Source organism: Pelobates fuscus, chromosome 7 (assembly GCF_036172605.1).
Source record: "Pelobates fuscus isolate aPelFus1 chromosome 7, aPelFus1.pri, whole genome shotgun sequence".
In the NCBI taxonomy this organism is placed as follows: domain Eukaryota; kingdom Metazoa; phylum Chordata; class Amphibia; order Anura; family Pelobatidae; genus Pelobates; species Pelobates fuscus.
The window spans coordinates 7,754,301-7,768,335 of record NC_086323.1 but is presented as its reverse complement, the minus strand read 5'-3'; the positions used below and the strand labels follow the sequence as shown (position 1 = coordinate 7,768,335).

Below are 14,035 nucleotides of genomic sequence, written 5' to 3'. Positions count from 1 at the left end.
ACTCACCCAGTGTGAGGCTCTCTCACCAGAATAACACTCACCCAGTGTGCGGCTCTCCCACCAGAATAACACTCACCCTGTGTAACAATAGATGTGATGCTGACTTTAGCCTTAATTTCATAGATCATAATTTTGGACACGCTTTACAAATAATCACAATCTGCTAGAAAATGTGACAAATGATTTACCTACATAATTCTTTATTAAAGTCTGTGGGTATATTTGTAGATACATTAGATTTATTTTGTTTTAACAGATTATGATCATTTGAAAAGCTTCTCCAAAAATATGAAATTGAGGCCTTAATTAGTGTACCCCCCCATCCAGTATGAAGCTCACTCATCAAGTATGAGGCTCCAATGAATCTGCCTGAAACAAATGCATATACAGAGTAATTTGCACTTCCGTGCCAGCAGCTGGTTGTAGCCTTGGAATACATGACTAAAGTAGCCCACAACTCTGTAACAGCCACCTAACGTCAATTCTGTGCATACAATGTGTCCATCATCAGCACTCACAGCATGCTGGAAATAGACAATAGAGCTTCCCATCGCCGGCTCAGATTGTGCACATGAATTTGAGCTGGTAAACCGGTCCAATTACAGGCGTATCATAGAGAAGCCTGTGATTGGACCGTACGAGGCTCCTGGCTGATGTCAGAGAGCAGCGTGGACGTAAGCACCAGGACCTTTATTTCAGAGTAAGTAAAACATTTCTTTGTTGCTGATTGCAGGGCAAAGAGAGTGGGAGGGGATAATTCATAGTGCCCTACATGGCATTTTAAACAAAAAAAGGTCAACCGCCCAAAAAAGGGTTGGAGTAGCCCTTTAAGGTTGTACATTAGAGGCTCTGCTCAATGGCTACATTAAATACTATTTACATTAGATTGTACACAATCCTTGCTAGACTACACATTCTAGATTAATATACAGAGAACATTGTAAAATCTTGCAGCAAGTGTCTTAATGTATGAGCAGAGAGTGATTTGTGGATAATATAAAAGGTTTTACATACAAGTCATGCTCCAGGAGTAAGACGATGCGGTGCACGTGCAGCCAGCGCTGCCAGAAGTTGGCATCCATAGACAGGATGGGTTTCCAGTAGGACGCAAACTGAGAGCGGCTGGAATCAGAGCCGCTGTGCTGGAGAGACAACACCTTGAGTATTGGGAGAGAGAGTGAAAATCTTACATCTATCTATCGAACTAGCGGCAATGAACCAATAAGAGCATGTTGGAAACCTGCTGGGGACGTACGGGGGTTGTAGACCCAGGTGGGATGTAAAAGAGGGGTACTCCATTCTTTGCGCTTTCTGGGATTTTGAAATGTTCGGGCACAGTGTCAAATGACTTCAGGTGAACCAACATCTGATCCGTCTGGGTGATGCTGCAAAACATAAACAAATGTTAGTGTACGATCTAGAAACCCTGGCACACACTGTATAAAGTTAGTGTAAAGGTTAGAAACCCTGGCACACACTGTATAAAGTTAGTGTAAGGGCTAGAATTTCTGGCACACACTGTATAAAGTTAGCCCTGCTTCTATCCATCTATGGATTTATATAGTGTATAAACAGAGCGAGCCCTGCTTCTATCTATCTATGGATTTATATAGTGTATAAACAGAGCGAGCCCTGCTTCTATCTATCTATGGATTTATATAGTGTATAAACAGAGAGAGCCCTGCTTCTATCTATCTATGGATTTATATAGTGTATAAACAGAGCGAGTCCTGCTTCTATCTATCTATGGATTTATATAGTGTATAAACAGAGCGAGTCCTGCTTCTATCTATCTATGGATTTATATAGTGTATAAACAGAGCGAGTCCTGCTTCTATCTATCTATGGATTTATATAGTGTATAAACAGAGAGAGCCCTGCTTCTATCTATCTATGGATTTATATAGTGTATAAACAGAGCGAGCCCTGCTTCTATCTATCTATGGATTTATATAGTGTATAAACAGAGCGAGCCCTGCTTCTATCTATCTATGGATTTATATAGTGTATAAACAGAGCGAGTCCTGCTTCTATCTATCTATGGATTTATATAGTGTATAAACAGAGCGAGCCCTGCTTCTATCTATCTTTGGATTTATATAGTGTATAAACAGAGCGAGCCTGCTTCTATCTATGGATTTATATAGTGTATAAACAGAGCGAGCCCTGCTTCTATCTATCTATGGATTTATATAGTGTATAAACAGAGCGAGCCCTGCTTCTATCTATCTATGGATTTATATAGTGTATAAACAGAGCGAGCCCTGCTTCTATCTATCTATGGATTTATATAGTGTATAAACAGCGTCAGCCCTGCTTCTATCTATCTATGGATTTATATAGTGTATAAACAGAGCGAGTCCTGCTTCTATCTATGGATTTATATAGTGTATAAACAGAGCAAGTCCTGCTTCTATCTATTTATGGATTTATATAGTGTATAAACAGAGCGAGCCCTGCTTCTATCTATCTATGGATTTATATAGTGTATAAACAGAGCGAGCCCTGCTTCTATCTATCTATGGATTTATATAGTGTATAAACAGAGCGAGTCCTGCTTCTATCTATCTATGGATTTATATAGTGTATAAACAGAGCGAGCCCTGCTTCTATCTATCTATGGATTTATATAGTGTATAAACAGAGCGAGTCCTGCTTCTATCTATGGATTTATATAGTGTATAAACAGAGCAAGTCCTGCTTCTATCTATCTATGGATTTATATAGTGTATAAACAGAGCGAGCCCTGCTTCTATCTATCTATGGATTTATATAGTGTATAAACAGAGCGAGCCCTGCTTCTATCTATGGATTTATATAGTGTATAAACAGAGCGAGTCCTACTTCTATCTATGGATTTATATAGTGTATAAACAGAGCGAGCCTTGCTTCTATCTATCTATGGATTTATAAAGTGTATAAACAGAGCGAGCCCTGCTTCTATCTATCTATGGCTTTATATAGTGTATAAACAGAGTGAGCCCTGCTTCTATCTATCTATGGATTTATATAGTGTATAAACAGAGCGAGCCCTGCTTCTATCTATCTTTGGATTTATATAGTGTATAAACAGAGCGAGCCTGCTTCTATCTATGGATTTATATAGTGTATAAACAGAGCGAGCCCTGCTTCTATCTATCTATGGATTTATATAGTGTATAAACAGAGCGAGCCCTGCTTCTATCTATCTATGGATTTATATAGTGTATAAACAGAGCGAGCCCTGCTTCTATCTATCTATGGATTTATATAGTGTATAAACAGCGTCAGCCCTGCTTCTATCTATCTATGGATTTATATAGTGTATAAACAGAGCGAGCCCTGCTTCTATCTATCTATGGATTTATATAGTGTATAAACAGAGCGAGTCCTGCTTCTATCTATGGATTTATATAGTGTATAAACAGAGCAAGTCCTGCTTCTATCTATCTATGGATTTATATAGTGTATAAACAGAGCGAGCCCTGCTTCTATCTATCTATGGATTTATATAGTGTATAAACAGAGCGAGCCCTGCTTCTATCTATGGATTTATATAGTGTATAAACAGAGCGAGTCCTGCTTCTATCTATCTATGGATTTATATAGTGTATAAACAGAGCGAGCCCTGCTTCTATCTATCTATGGATTTATATAGTGTATAAACACAGTGAGCCCTGCTTCTATCTATCTATGGATTTATATAGTGTATAAACAGAGCGAGCTCTGCTTCTATCTATGGATTTATATAGTGTATAAACACAGTGAGCCCTGCTTCTATCTATCTATGGATTTATATAGTGTATAAACAGAGCGAGCCCTGCTTCTATCTATCTATGGATTTATATAGTGTATAAACAGAGCGAGCCCTGCTTCTATCTATCTATGGATTTATATAGTGTATAAACAGAGCGAGCCCTGCTTCTATCTATGGATTTATATAGTGTATAAACAGAGCGAGCCCTGCTTATATCTATCTATGGATTTATATAGTGTATGAACAGAGCGAGCCCTGCTTATATCTATCTATGGATTTATATAGTGTATAAACAGAGCGAGCCCTGCTTCTATCTATCTATGGATTTATATAGTGTATAAACACAGTGAGCCCTGCTTCTATCTATCTATGGATTTATATAGTGTATAAACAGAGCGAGCCCTGCTTCTATCTATGGATTTATATAGTGTATAAACAGAGCGAGCCCTGCTTCTATCTATCTATGGATTTATATAGTGTATAAACAGAGCGAGTCCTGCTTCTATCTATCTATGGATTTATATAGTGTATAAACAGAGCGAGCCCTGCTTCTATCTATGGATTTATATAGTGTATAAACAGAGCGAGCCCTGCTTCTATCTATGGATTTATATAGTGTATAAACAGAGCGAGCCCTGCTTCTATCTATCGATGGATTTATATAGTGTATAAACAGAGCGAGTCCTGCTTCTATCTATGGATTTATATAGTGTATAAACAGAGCGAGCCCTGCTTCTATCTATCTATGGATTTATATAGTGTATAAACAGAGCGAGCCCTGCTTCTATCTATGGATTTATATAGTGTATAAACAGAGCGAGCCCTGCTTCTATCTATGGATTTATATAGTGTATAAACAGAGCGAGCCCTGCTTCTATCTATCCATGGATTTATATAGTGTATAAACAGAGCGAGCCCTGCTTCTATCTATCCATGGATTTATATAGTGTATAAACAAAGCGAGCCCTGCTTCTATCTATGGATTTATATAGTGTATAAACACAGTGAGCCCTGCTTCTATCTATGGATTTATATAGTGTATAAACACAGTGAGCCCTGCTTCTATCTATCTATGGATTTATATAGTGTATAAACAGAGCGAGCTCTGCTTCTATCTATGGATTTATATAGTGTATAAACACAGTGAGCCCTGCTTCTATCTATCTATGGATTTATATAGTGTATAAACAGAGCGAGCCCTGCTTCTATCTATCTATGGATTTATATAGTGTATAAACAGAGCGAGCCCTGCTTCTATCTATCTATGGATTTATATAGTGTATAAACAGAGCGAGCCCTGCTTCTATCTATGGATTTATATAGTGTATAAACAGAGCGAGCCCTGCTTATATCTATCTATGGATTTATATAGTGTATGAACAGAGCGAGCCCTGCTTATATCTATCTATGGATTTATATAGTGTATAAACAGAGCGAGCCCTGCTTATATCTATCTATGGATTTATATAGTGTATAAACAGAGCGAGCCCTGCTTCTATCTATCTATGGATTTATATAGTGTATAAACACAGTGAGCCCTGCTTCTATCTATCTATGGATTTATATAGTGTATAAACAGAGCGAGCCCTGCTTCTATCTATCTATGGATTTATATAGTGTATAAACAGAGCGAGCCCTGCTTCTATCTATGGATTTATATAGTGTATAAACAGAGCGAGCCCTGCTTCTATCTATCTATGGATTTATATAGTGTATAAACAGAGCGAGTCCTGCTTCTATCTATCTATGGATTTATATAGTGTATAAACAGAGCGAGCCCTGCTTCTATCTATGGATTTATATAGTGTATAAACAGAGCGAGCCCTGCTTCTATCTATGGATTTATATAGTGTATAAACAGAGCGAGCCCTGCTTCTATCTATCGATGGATTTATATAGTGTATAAACAGAGCGAGTCCTGCTTCTATCTATCTATCTATGGATTTATATAGTGTATAAACAGAGCGAGCCCTGCTTCTATCTATGGATTTATATAGTGTATAAACAGAGCGAGCCCTGCTTCTATCTATGGATTTATATAGTGTATAAACAGAGCGAGCCCTGCTTCTATCTATCCATGGATTTATATAGTGTATAAACAGAGCGAGCCCTGCTTCTATCTATCCATGGATTTATATAGTGTATAAACAAAGCGAGCCCTGCTTCTATCTATGGATTTATATAGTGTATAAACACAGTGAGCCCTGCTTCTATCTATGGATTTATATAGTGTATAAACACAGTGAGCCCTGCTTCTATCTATCTATGGATTTATATAGTGTATAAACAGAGCGAGCCCTGCTTCTATCTATCTATGGATTTATATAGTGTATAAACAGAGCGAGCCCTGCTTCTATCGATCTATGGATTTATATAGTGTAGAAACAGAGCGAGCCCTGCTTCTATCTATCTATGGATTTATATAGTGTAGAAACAGAGCGAGCCCTGCTTCTATCCATCTATGGATTTATATAGTGTATAAACAGAGCGAGTCCTGCTTCTATCTATCTATGGATTTATATAGTGTATAAACAGAGCGAGCCCTGCTTCTATCTATGGATTTATATAGTGTATAAACAGAGCGAGTCCTGCTTCTATCTATCTATGGATTTATATAGTGTATAAACAGAGCGAGCCCTGCTTCTATCTATCTATGGATTTATATAGTGTATAAAAAGAGCGAGCCCTGCTTCTATCTATCTATGGATTTATATAGTGTATAAACAGAGCGAGTCCTGCTTCTATCTATCTATGGATTTATATAGTGTATAAACAGAGCGAGTCCTGCTTCTATCTATCTATGGATTTATATAGTGTATAAACAGAGCGAGCCCTGCTTCTATCTATGGATTTATATAGTGTATAAACAGAGCGAGCCCTGCTTCTATCTATCTATGGATTTATATAGTGTATAAACAGAGCGAGCCCTGCTTCTATCTATCGATGGATTTATATAGTGTATAAACAGAGCGAGTCCTGCTTCTATCTATCTATCTATGGATTTATATAGTGTATAAACAGAGCGAGCCCTGCTTCTATCTATGGATTTATATAGTGTATAAACAGAGCGAGCCCTGCTTCTATCTATGGATTTATATAGTGTATAAACAGAGCGAGCCCTGCTTCTATCTATCCATGGATTTATATAGTGTATAAACAGAGCGAGCCCTGCTTCTATCTATCCATGGATTTATATAGTGTATAAACAAAGCAAGCCCTGCTTCTATCTATGGATTTATATAGTGTATAAACACAGTGAGCCCTGCTTCTATCTATGGATTTATATAGTGTATAAACACAGTGAGCCCTGCTTCTATCTATCTATGGATTTATATAGTGTATAAACAGAGCGAGCCCTGCTTCTATCTATCTATGGATTTATATAGTGTATAAACAGAGCGAGCCCTGCTTCTATCGATCTATGGATTTATATAGTGTAGAAACAGAGCGAGCCCTGCTTCTATCTATCTATGGATTTATATAGTGTAGAAACAGAGCGAGCCCTGCTTCTATCCATCTATGGATTTATATAGTGTATAAACAGAGCGAGTCCTGCTTCTATCTATCTATGGATTTATATAGTGTATAAACAGAGCGAGCCCTGCTTATATCTATCTATGGATTTATATAGTGTATGAACAGAGCGAGCCCTGCTTATATCTATCTATGGATTTATATAGTGTATAAACAGAGCGAGTCCTGCTTCTATCTATCTATGGATTTATATAGTGTATAAACAGAGCGAGCCCTGCTTCTATCTATCTATGGATTTATATAGTGTATAAAAAGAGCGAGCCCTGCTTCTATCTATCTATGGATTTATATAGTGTATAAACAGAGCGAGTCCTGCTTCTATCTATCTATGGATTTATATAGTGTATAAACAGAGCGAGTCCTGCTTCTATCTATCTATGGATTTATATAGTGTATAAACAGAGCGAGCCCTGCTTCTATCTATGGATTTATATAGTGTATAAACAGAGCGAGCCCTGCTTCTATCTATCTATGGATTTATATAGTGTATAAACAGAGCGAGCCCTGCTTCTATCTATCCATGGATTTATATAGTGTATAAACAGAGCGAGCCCTGCTTCTATCTATGGATTTATATAGTGTATAAACAGAGCGAGCCCTGCTTCTATCTATCTATGGATTTATATAGTGTATAAACAGAGCGAGCCCTGCTTCTATCTATGGATTTATATAGTGTATAAACAGAGCGAGTCCTGCTTCTATCTATCTATGGATTTATATAGTGTATAAACAGAGCGAGCCCTGCTTCTATCTATCTATGGATTTATATAGTGTATAAACAGAGCGAGCCCTGCTTCTATCTATCCATGGATTTATATAGTGTATAAACAAAGCGAGCCCTGCTTCTATCTATGGATTTATATAGTGTATAAACACAGTGAGTCCTGCTTCTATCTATCTATGGATTTATATAGTGTATAAACAGAGCGAGCCCTGCTTCTATCTATCTATGGATTTATATAGTGTATAAACAGAGCGAGCCCTGCTTCTATCTATGGATTTATATAGTGTATAAACAGAGCGAGTCCTGCTTCTATCTATCTATGGATTTATATAGTGTATAAACAGAGCGAGCCCTGCTTCTATCTATCCATGGATTTATATAGTGTATAAACAAAGCGAGCCCTGCTTCTATCTATGGATTTATATAGTGTATAAACACAGTGAGCCCTGCTTCTATCTATGGATTTATATAGTGTATAAACACAGTGAGCCCTGCTTCTATCTATCTATGGATTTATATAGTGTATAAACAGAGCGAGCCCTGCTTCTATCTATCTATGGATTTATATAGTGTATAAACAGAGCGAGCCCTGCTTCTATCTATCTATGGATTTATATAGTGTATAAACAGAGCGAGCCCTGCTTCTATCTATCCATGGATTTATATAGTGTATAAACAAAGCGAGCCCTGCTTCTATCTATCGATGGATTTATATAGTGTATAAACAGAGCGAGTCCTGCTTCTATCTATGGATTTATATAGTGTATAAACAGAGCGAGCCCTGCTTCTATCTATGGATTTATATAGTGTATAAACAGAGCGAGTCCTGCTTCTATCTATCCATGGATTTATATAGTGTATAAACAGAGCGAGCCCTGCTTCTATCTATCTATGGATCTATATAGTGTATAAACAGAGCGAGTCCTGCTTCTATCTATGGATTTATATAGTGTATAAACAGAGCGAGCCCTGCTTCTATCTATCTATGGATTTATATAGTGTATAAACAGAGCGAGTCCTGCTTCTATCTATCTATCTATGGATTTATATAGTGTATAAACAGAGCGAGCCCTGCTTCTATCTATGGATTTATATAGTGTATAAACAGAGCGAGCCCTGCTTCTATCTATGGATTTATATAGTGTATAAACAGAGCGAGTCCTGCTTCTATCTATCCATGGATTTATATAGTGTATAAACAGAGCGAGCCCTGCTTCTATCTATCTATGGATTTATATAGTGTATAAACAGAGCGAGCCCTGCTTCTATCTATGGATTTATATAGTGTATAAACAGAGCGAGCCCTGCTTCTATCTATGGATTTATATAGTGTATAAACAGAGCGAGCCCTGCTTCTATCTATCCATGGAATGATATAGTGTATAAACAGAGCGAGCCCTGCTTCTATCTATCTATGGATTTATATAGTGTATAAACAGAGCGAGCCCTGCTTCTATCTATGGATTTATATAGTGTATAAACAGAGCGAGCCCTGCTTCTATCTATCTATGGATTTATATAGTGTATAAACAGAGCGAGCCCTGCTTCTATCTATGGATTTATATAGTGTATAAACAGAGCGAGCCCTGCTTCTATCTATCTATGGATTTATATAGTGTATAAACAGAGCGAGCCCTGCTGCTATCTATCTATGGATTTATATAGTGTATAAACACAGTGAGCCCTGCTTCTATCTATGGATTTATATAGTGTATAAACACAGTGAGCCCTGCTTCTATCTATCTATGGATTTATATAGTGTATAAACAGAGCGAGCCCTGCTTCTATCTATCTATGGATTTATATAGTGTATAAACAGAGCGAGCCCTGCTTCTATCTATGGATTTATATAGTGTATAAACAGAGCGAGCCCTGCTTCTATCTATCTATGGATTTATATAGTGTATAAACAGAGCGAGTCCTGCTTCTATCTATCTATCTATGGATTTATATAGTGTATAAACAGGGCGAGCCCTGCTTCTATCTATGGATTTATATAGTGTATAAACAGAGCGAGCCCTGCTTCTATCTATGGATTTATATAGTGTATAAACAGAGCGAGTCCTGCTTCTATCTATCCATGGATTTATATAGTGTATAAACAGAGCGAGCCCTGCTTCTATCTATCTATGGATTTATATAGTGTATAAACAGAGCGAGCCCTGCTTCTATCTATGGATTTATATAGTGTATAAACAGAGCGAGCCCTGCTTCTATCTATGGATTTATATAGTGTATAAACAGAGCGAGCCCTGCTTCTATCTATCCATGGAATGATATAGTGTATAAACAGAGCGAGCCCTGCTTCTATCTATCTATGGATTTATATAGTGTATAAACAGAGCGAGCCCTGCTTCTATCTATGGATTTATATAGTGTATAAACAGAGCGAGCCCTGCTTCTATCTATCTATGGATTTATATAGTGTATAAACAGAGCGAGCCCTGCTTCTATCTATGGATTTATATAGTGTATAAACAGAGCGAGCCCTGCTTCTATCTATCTATGGATTTATATAGTGTATAAACAGAGCGAGCCCTGCTGCTATCTATCTATGGATTTATATAGTGTATAAACAGAGCGAGCCCTGCTTCTATCTATGGATTTATATAGTGTATAAACACAATGAGCCCTGCTTCTATCTATGGATTTATATAGTGTATAAACACAGTGAGCCCTGCTTCTATCTATCTATGGATTTATATAGTGTATAAACAGAGCGAGCCCTGCTTCTATCTATCTATGGATTTATATAGTGTATAAACAGAGCGAGCCCTGCTTCTATCTATGGATTTATATAGTGTATAAACAGAGCGAGTCCTGCTTCTATCTATCTATGGATTTATATAGTGTATAAACAGAGCGAGCCCTGCTTCTATCTATCTATGGATTTATATAGTGTATAAACAGAGCGAGCCCTGCTTCTATCTATCTATGGATTTATATAGTGTATAAACAGAGCGAGCCCTGCTTCTATCTATCTATGGATTTATATAGTGTATAAAAAGAGCGAGCCCTGCTTCTATCTATGGATTTATATAGTGTATAAACAGAGCGAGTCCTGCTTCTATCTATCTATGGATTTATATAGTGTATAAACAGAGCGAGCCCTGCTTCTATCTATCTATGGATTTATATAGTGTATAAACAGAGCGAGCCCTGCTTCTATCTATGGATTTATATAGTGTATAAACAGAGCGAGCCCTGCTTCTATCTATCCATGGATTTATATAGTGTATAAACAGAGGGAGCCCTGCTTCTATCTATGGATTTATATAGTGTATAAACAGAGCGAGCCCTGCTTCTATCTATCTATGGATTTATATAGTGTATAAACAGAGCGAGTCCTGCTTCTATCTATGGATTTATATAGTGTATAAACAGAGCGAGCCCTGCTTCTATCTATGGATTTATATAGTGTATAAACAGAGCGAGCCCTGCTTCTATCTATCTATGGATTTATATAGTGTATAAACAGAGCGAGCCCTGCTTCTATCTATGGATTTATATAGTGTATAAACAGAGCGAGCCCTGCTTCTATCTATCCATGGATTTATATAGTGTATAAACAGAGGGAGCCCTGCTTCTATCTATGGATTTATATAGTGTATAAACAGAGCGAGCCCTGCTTCTATCTATCTATGGATTTATATAGTGTATAAACAGAGCGAGCCCTGCTTCTATCTATCCATGGATTGATATAGTGTATAAACAGAGCGAGCCCTGCTTCTATCTATCTATGGATTTATATAGTGTATAAACAGAGCGAGCCCTGCTTCTATCTATCTATGGATTTATATAGTGTATAAACAGAACAAGCCCTGCTTCTATCTATCTATGGATTTATATAGTGTATAAACAGAGCGAGTCCTGCTTCTATCTATCTATGGATTTATATAGTGTATAAACAGAGCGAGCCCTGCTTCTATCTATCTATGGATTTATATAGTGTATAAACAGAGCGAGCCCTGCTTCTATCTATCTATGGATTTATATAGTGTATAAACAGAGCGAGCCCTGCTTCTATCTATCTATGGATTTATATAGTGTATAAACAGAGCAAGTCCTGCTTCTATCTATCTATGGATTTATATAGTGTATAAACAGAGCAAGTCCTGCTTCTATCTATCTATCTATGGATTTATATAGTGTATAAACAGAGCGAGTCCTGCTTCTACAGATGAATAGAAACAGGGCTGTGTCTGTTCAGAAGCTATAAAAATCCATAGAGTGACAGATTAATATGCATAGCTATAAAATTCAAGATAGACAGCAAGGCACCATTGAAGTTTCTATGGAAAACATGAACCAGCTGTTCCATTCTGGATATTTTAGGGGAAGCTTTCCTAACCTTTGAAGGGTATTCCAGAAGCGCCTGATGACACTGGTCCTGTACATACTGGTGATGGGTTTTTTCAATGTACAGCTGATATCATGCAGTATATCGTAGGTTCCTTCCATTACAACTTCTACTCTAGTACTGCGCTTCGAAGGATCCAGAGGCCATGGGGACATCGCAAGGTACTCAACCCTCATATTGTGTTTCCAGAGAAGAACAAGTTTTACCTCGAGAATACCTTAAATTATAATAAAAAATACAACACACAATTGTTTGCATATTCAACAATGCAAAACATACAGAAATGGAGAATACAACATGGTCACATATACAAGAGGGAAGGCACAATCTTTCAAGTATATATATTTGTACTGTAAATTTCTCATAAACCCAGCGCAAAAAAAAAAAGATAGGCAACTTTCTTTGGGGGGAAAAAACTGCATGTGTTATACAAAAATAAAAACAAACAGAATTTTTTCCTTTTTTGCATTTTACACTTCAAATCCGTCCCTGCAACCACGGTGCTGCAATGTCCCTTTAAACTTTGTGTAAGACTCCTCCATGAAAAACAAGTAATGTTTTTAATAAGAGGTAAATCTTCTGTTTGTCTCATTAAATATCTGGAAGATATGAAAGAGCTAAACCAGGGCTGCCCAAAACGTAGATCCACAGATGTTCCAGAACTACAGCTTCCAGGATACTTTGCCATTCTAAAGGCATGCAAAGCATCATGGGAGTTGTAGTTCTACAACATCTGGGGATCCACCTGACCAGCGTACTGTGGCACATAGTGAGTCTAAAGCCATGAAAGGGCTGTAACAGGTTGAATAAAGTCAACACCTGAAAGATAGGGACTCCCATCCGATCATTAAAACTAATAAGTTAATTTGGCGAGAAGAATGCTGATCTCATTAGCAGGGATTCAAGTAAACAGTTATAAACTGGTGAAATTAAGTATGTTAAAAAAACAAAAAACCTGAAGCAGGTGTTCCTTGGAAATGTGCCACCATACAACAAAAGGTTGTGGAACATCTGATAGACAAAGTGTAAAGATATAAGGGTCATACGTAAACACAATGAAGGCTTGATTTTAAAATTATTATGTCGCTCCACCTTTATTACTGTTTGTTTTACAGGATTTCAAAGGGTGAATGACCCTGCAACAGGTCTCCCACTGTCTTGAGATTATGAAATTAAGAGTGGGTAAAGTGTACGCTGGTGGCCAGATTGTAATTAACACAGTAAGTGGTTACCGATTAACCAGAACATAAGAAAGCGATGGGAAAAAGTACATCACAATTACAGTAGTCCCAGTGGTTACCAAGAAAGTTAAACATTGGCACTTCATCACCTCCCTCTCTTGCGGTGCTCCTAAACAGTACTTACCTTTATTTATGCGCAGCTCACGGACGCTGTAGCCCTCCCTGAGCCGGACCGACACAACACTAATGATATCTGCGTGAATCTCTTTGTCAGCGTGTTTCCGTCTGCGCATGGCCATCGTTGGATTAGTGCTTGCTGACACCAAGTGTTCATTGAATAACTTGTGCTGGGAACCTGTAAAAGCACAGAAAAACATGTGAATAATAAATGTCACGTCAACAAATGAACTGCCAGTGTAAAGTAAGTGGCAAGCAATTCGAAGCATTCCAACGCTAAACATGAAAACTTTAAAAAAGCATCAAGTGGCCATCAACCAAAG

At 37.6% G+C, this 14,035-nt stretch overlaps 1 protein-coding gene across 1 annotated transcript in view; it reads right to left on the bottom strand.

The window, feature by feature from the left end:
* Positions 1 to 14,035, bottom strand: part of SZT2 (SZT2 subunit of KICSTOR complex) — a 127,940-nt gene that overhangs the window by 93,193 nt on the left and 20,712 nt on the right. The window contains exons 9-12 of the mRNA XM_063427658.1: positions 13,720 to 13,890; positions 12,346 to 12,571; positions 1,256 to 1,385; positions 1,015 to 1,157 (exon numbers count right to left, since the gene is read on the bottom strand). Of these exons, the coding sequence (XP_063283728.1) occupies positions 1,015 to 1,157; positions 1,256 to 1,385; positions 12,346 to 12,571; positions 13,720 to 13,890 (670 nt within the window). The remainder of the gene's footprint in view (positions 1 to 1,014; positions 1,158 to 1,255; positions 1,386 to 12,345; positions 12,572 to 13,719; positions 13,891 to 14,035) is intronic.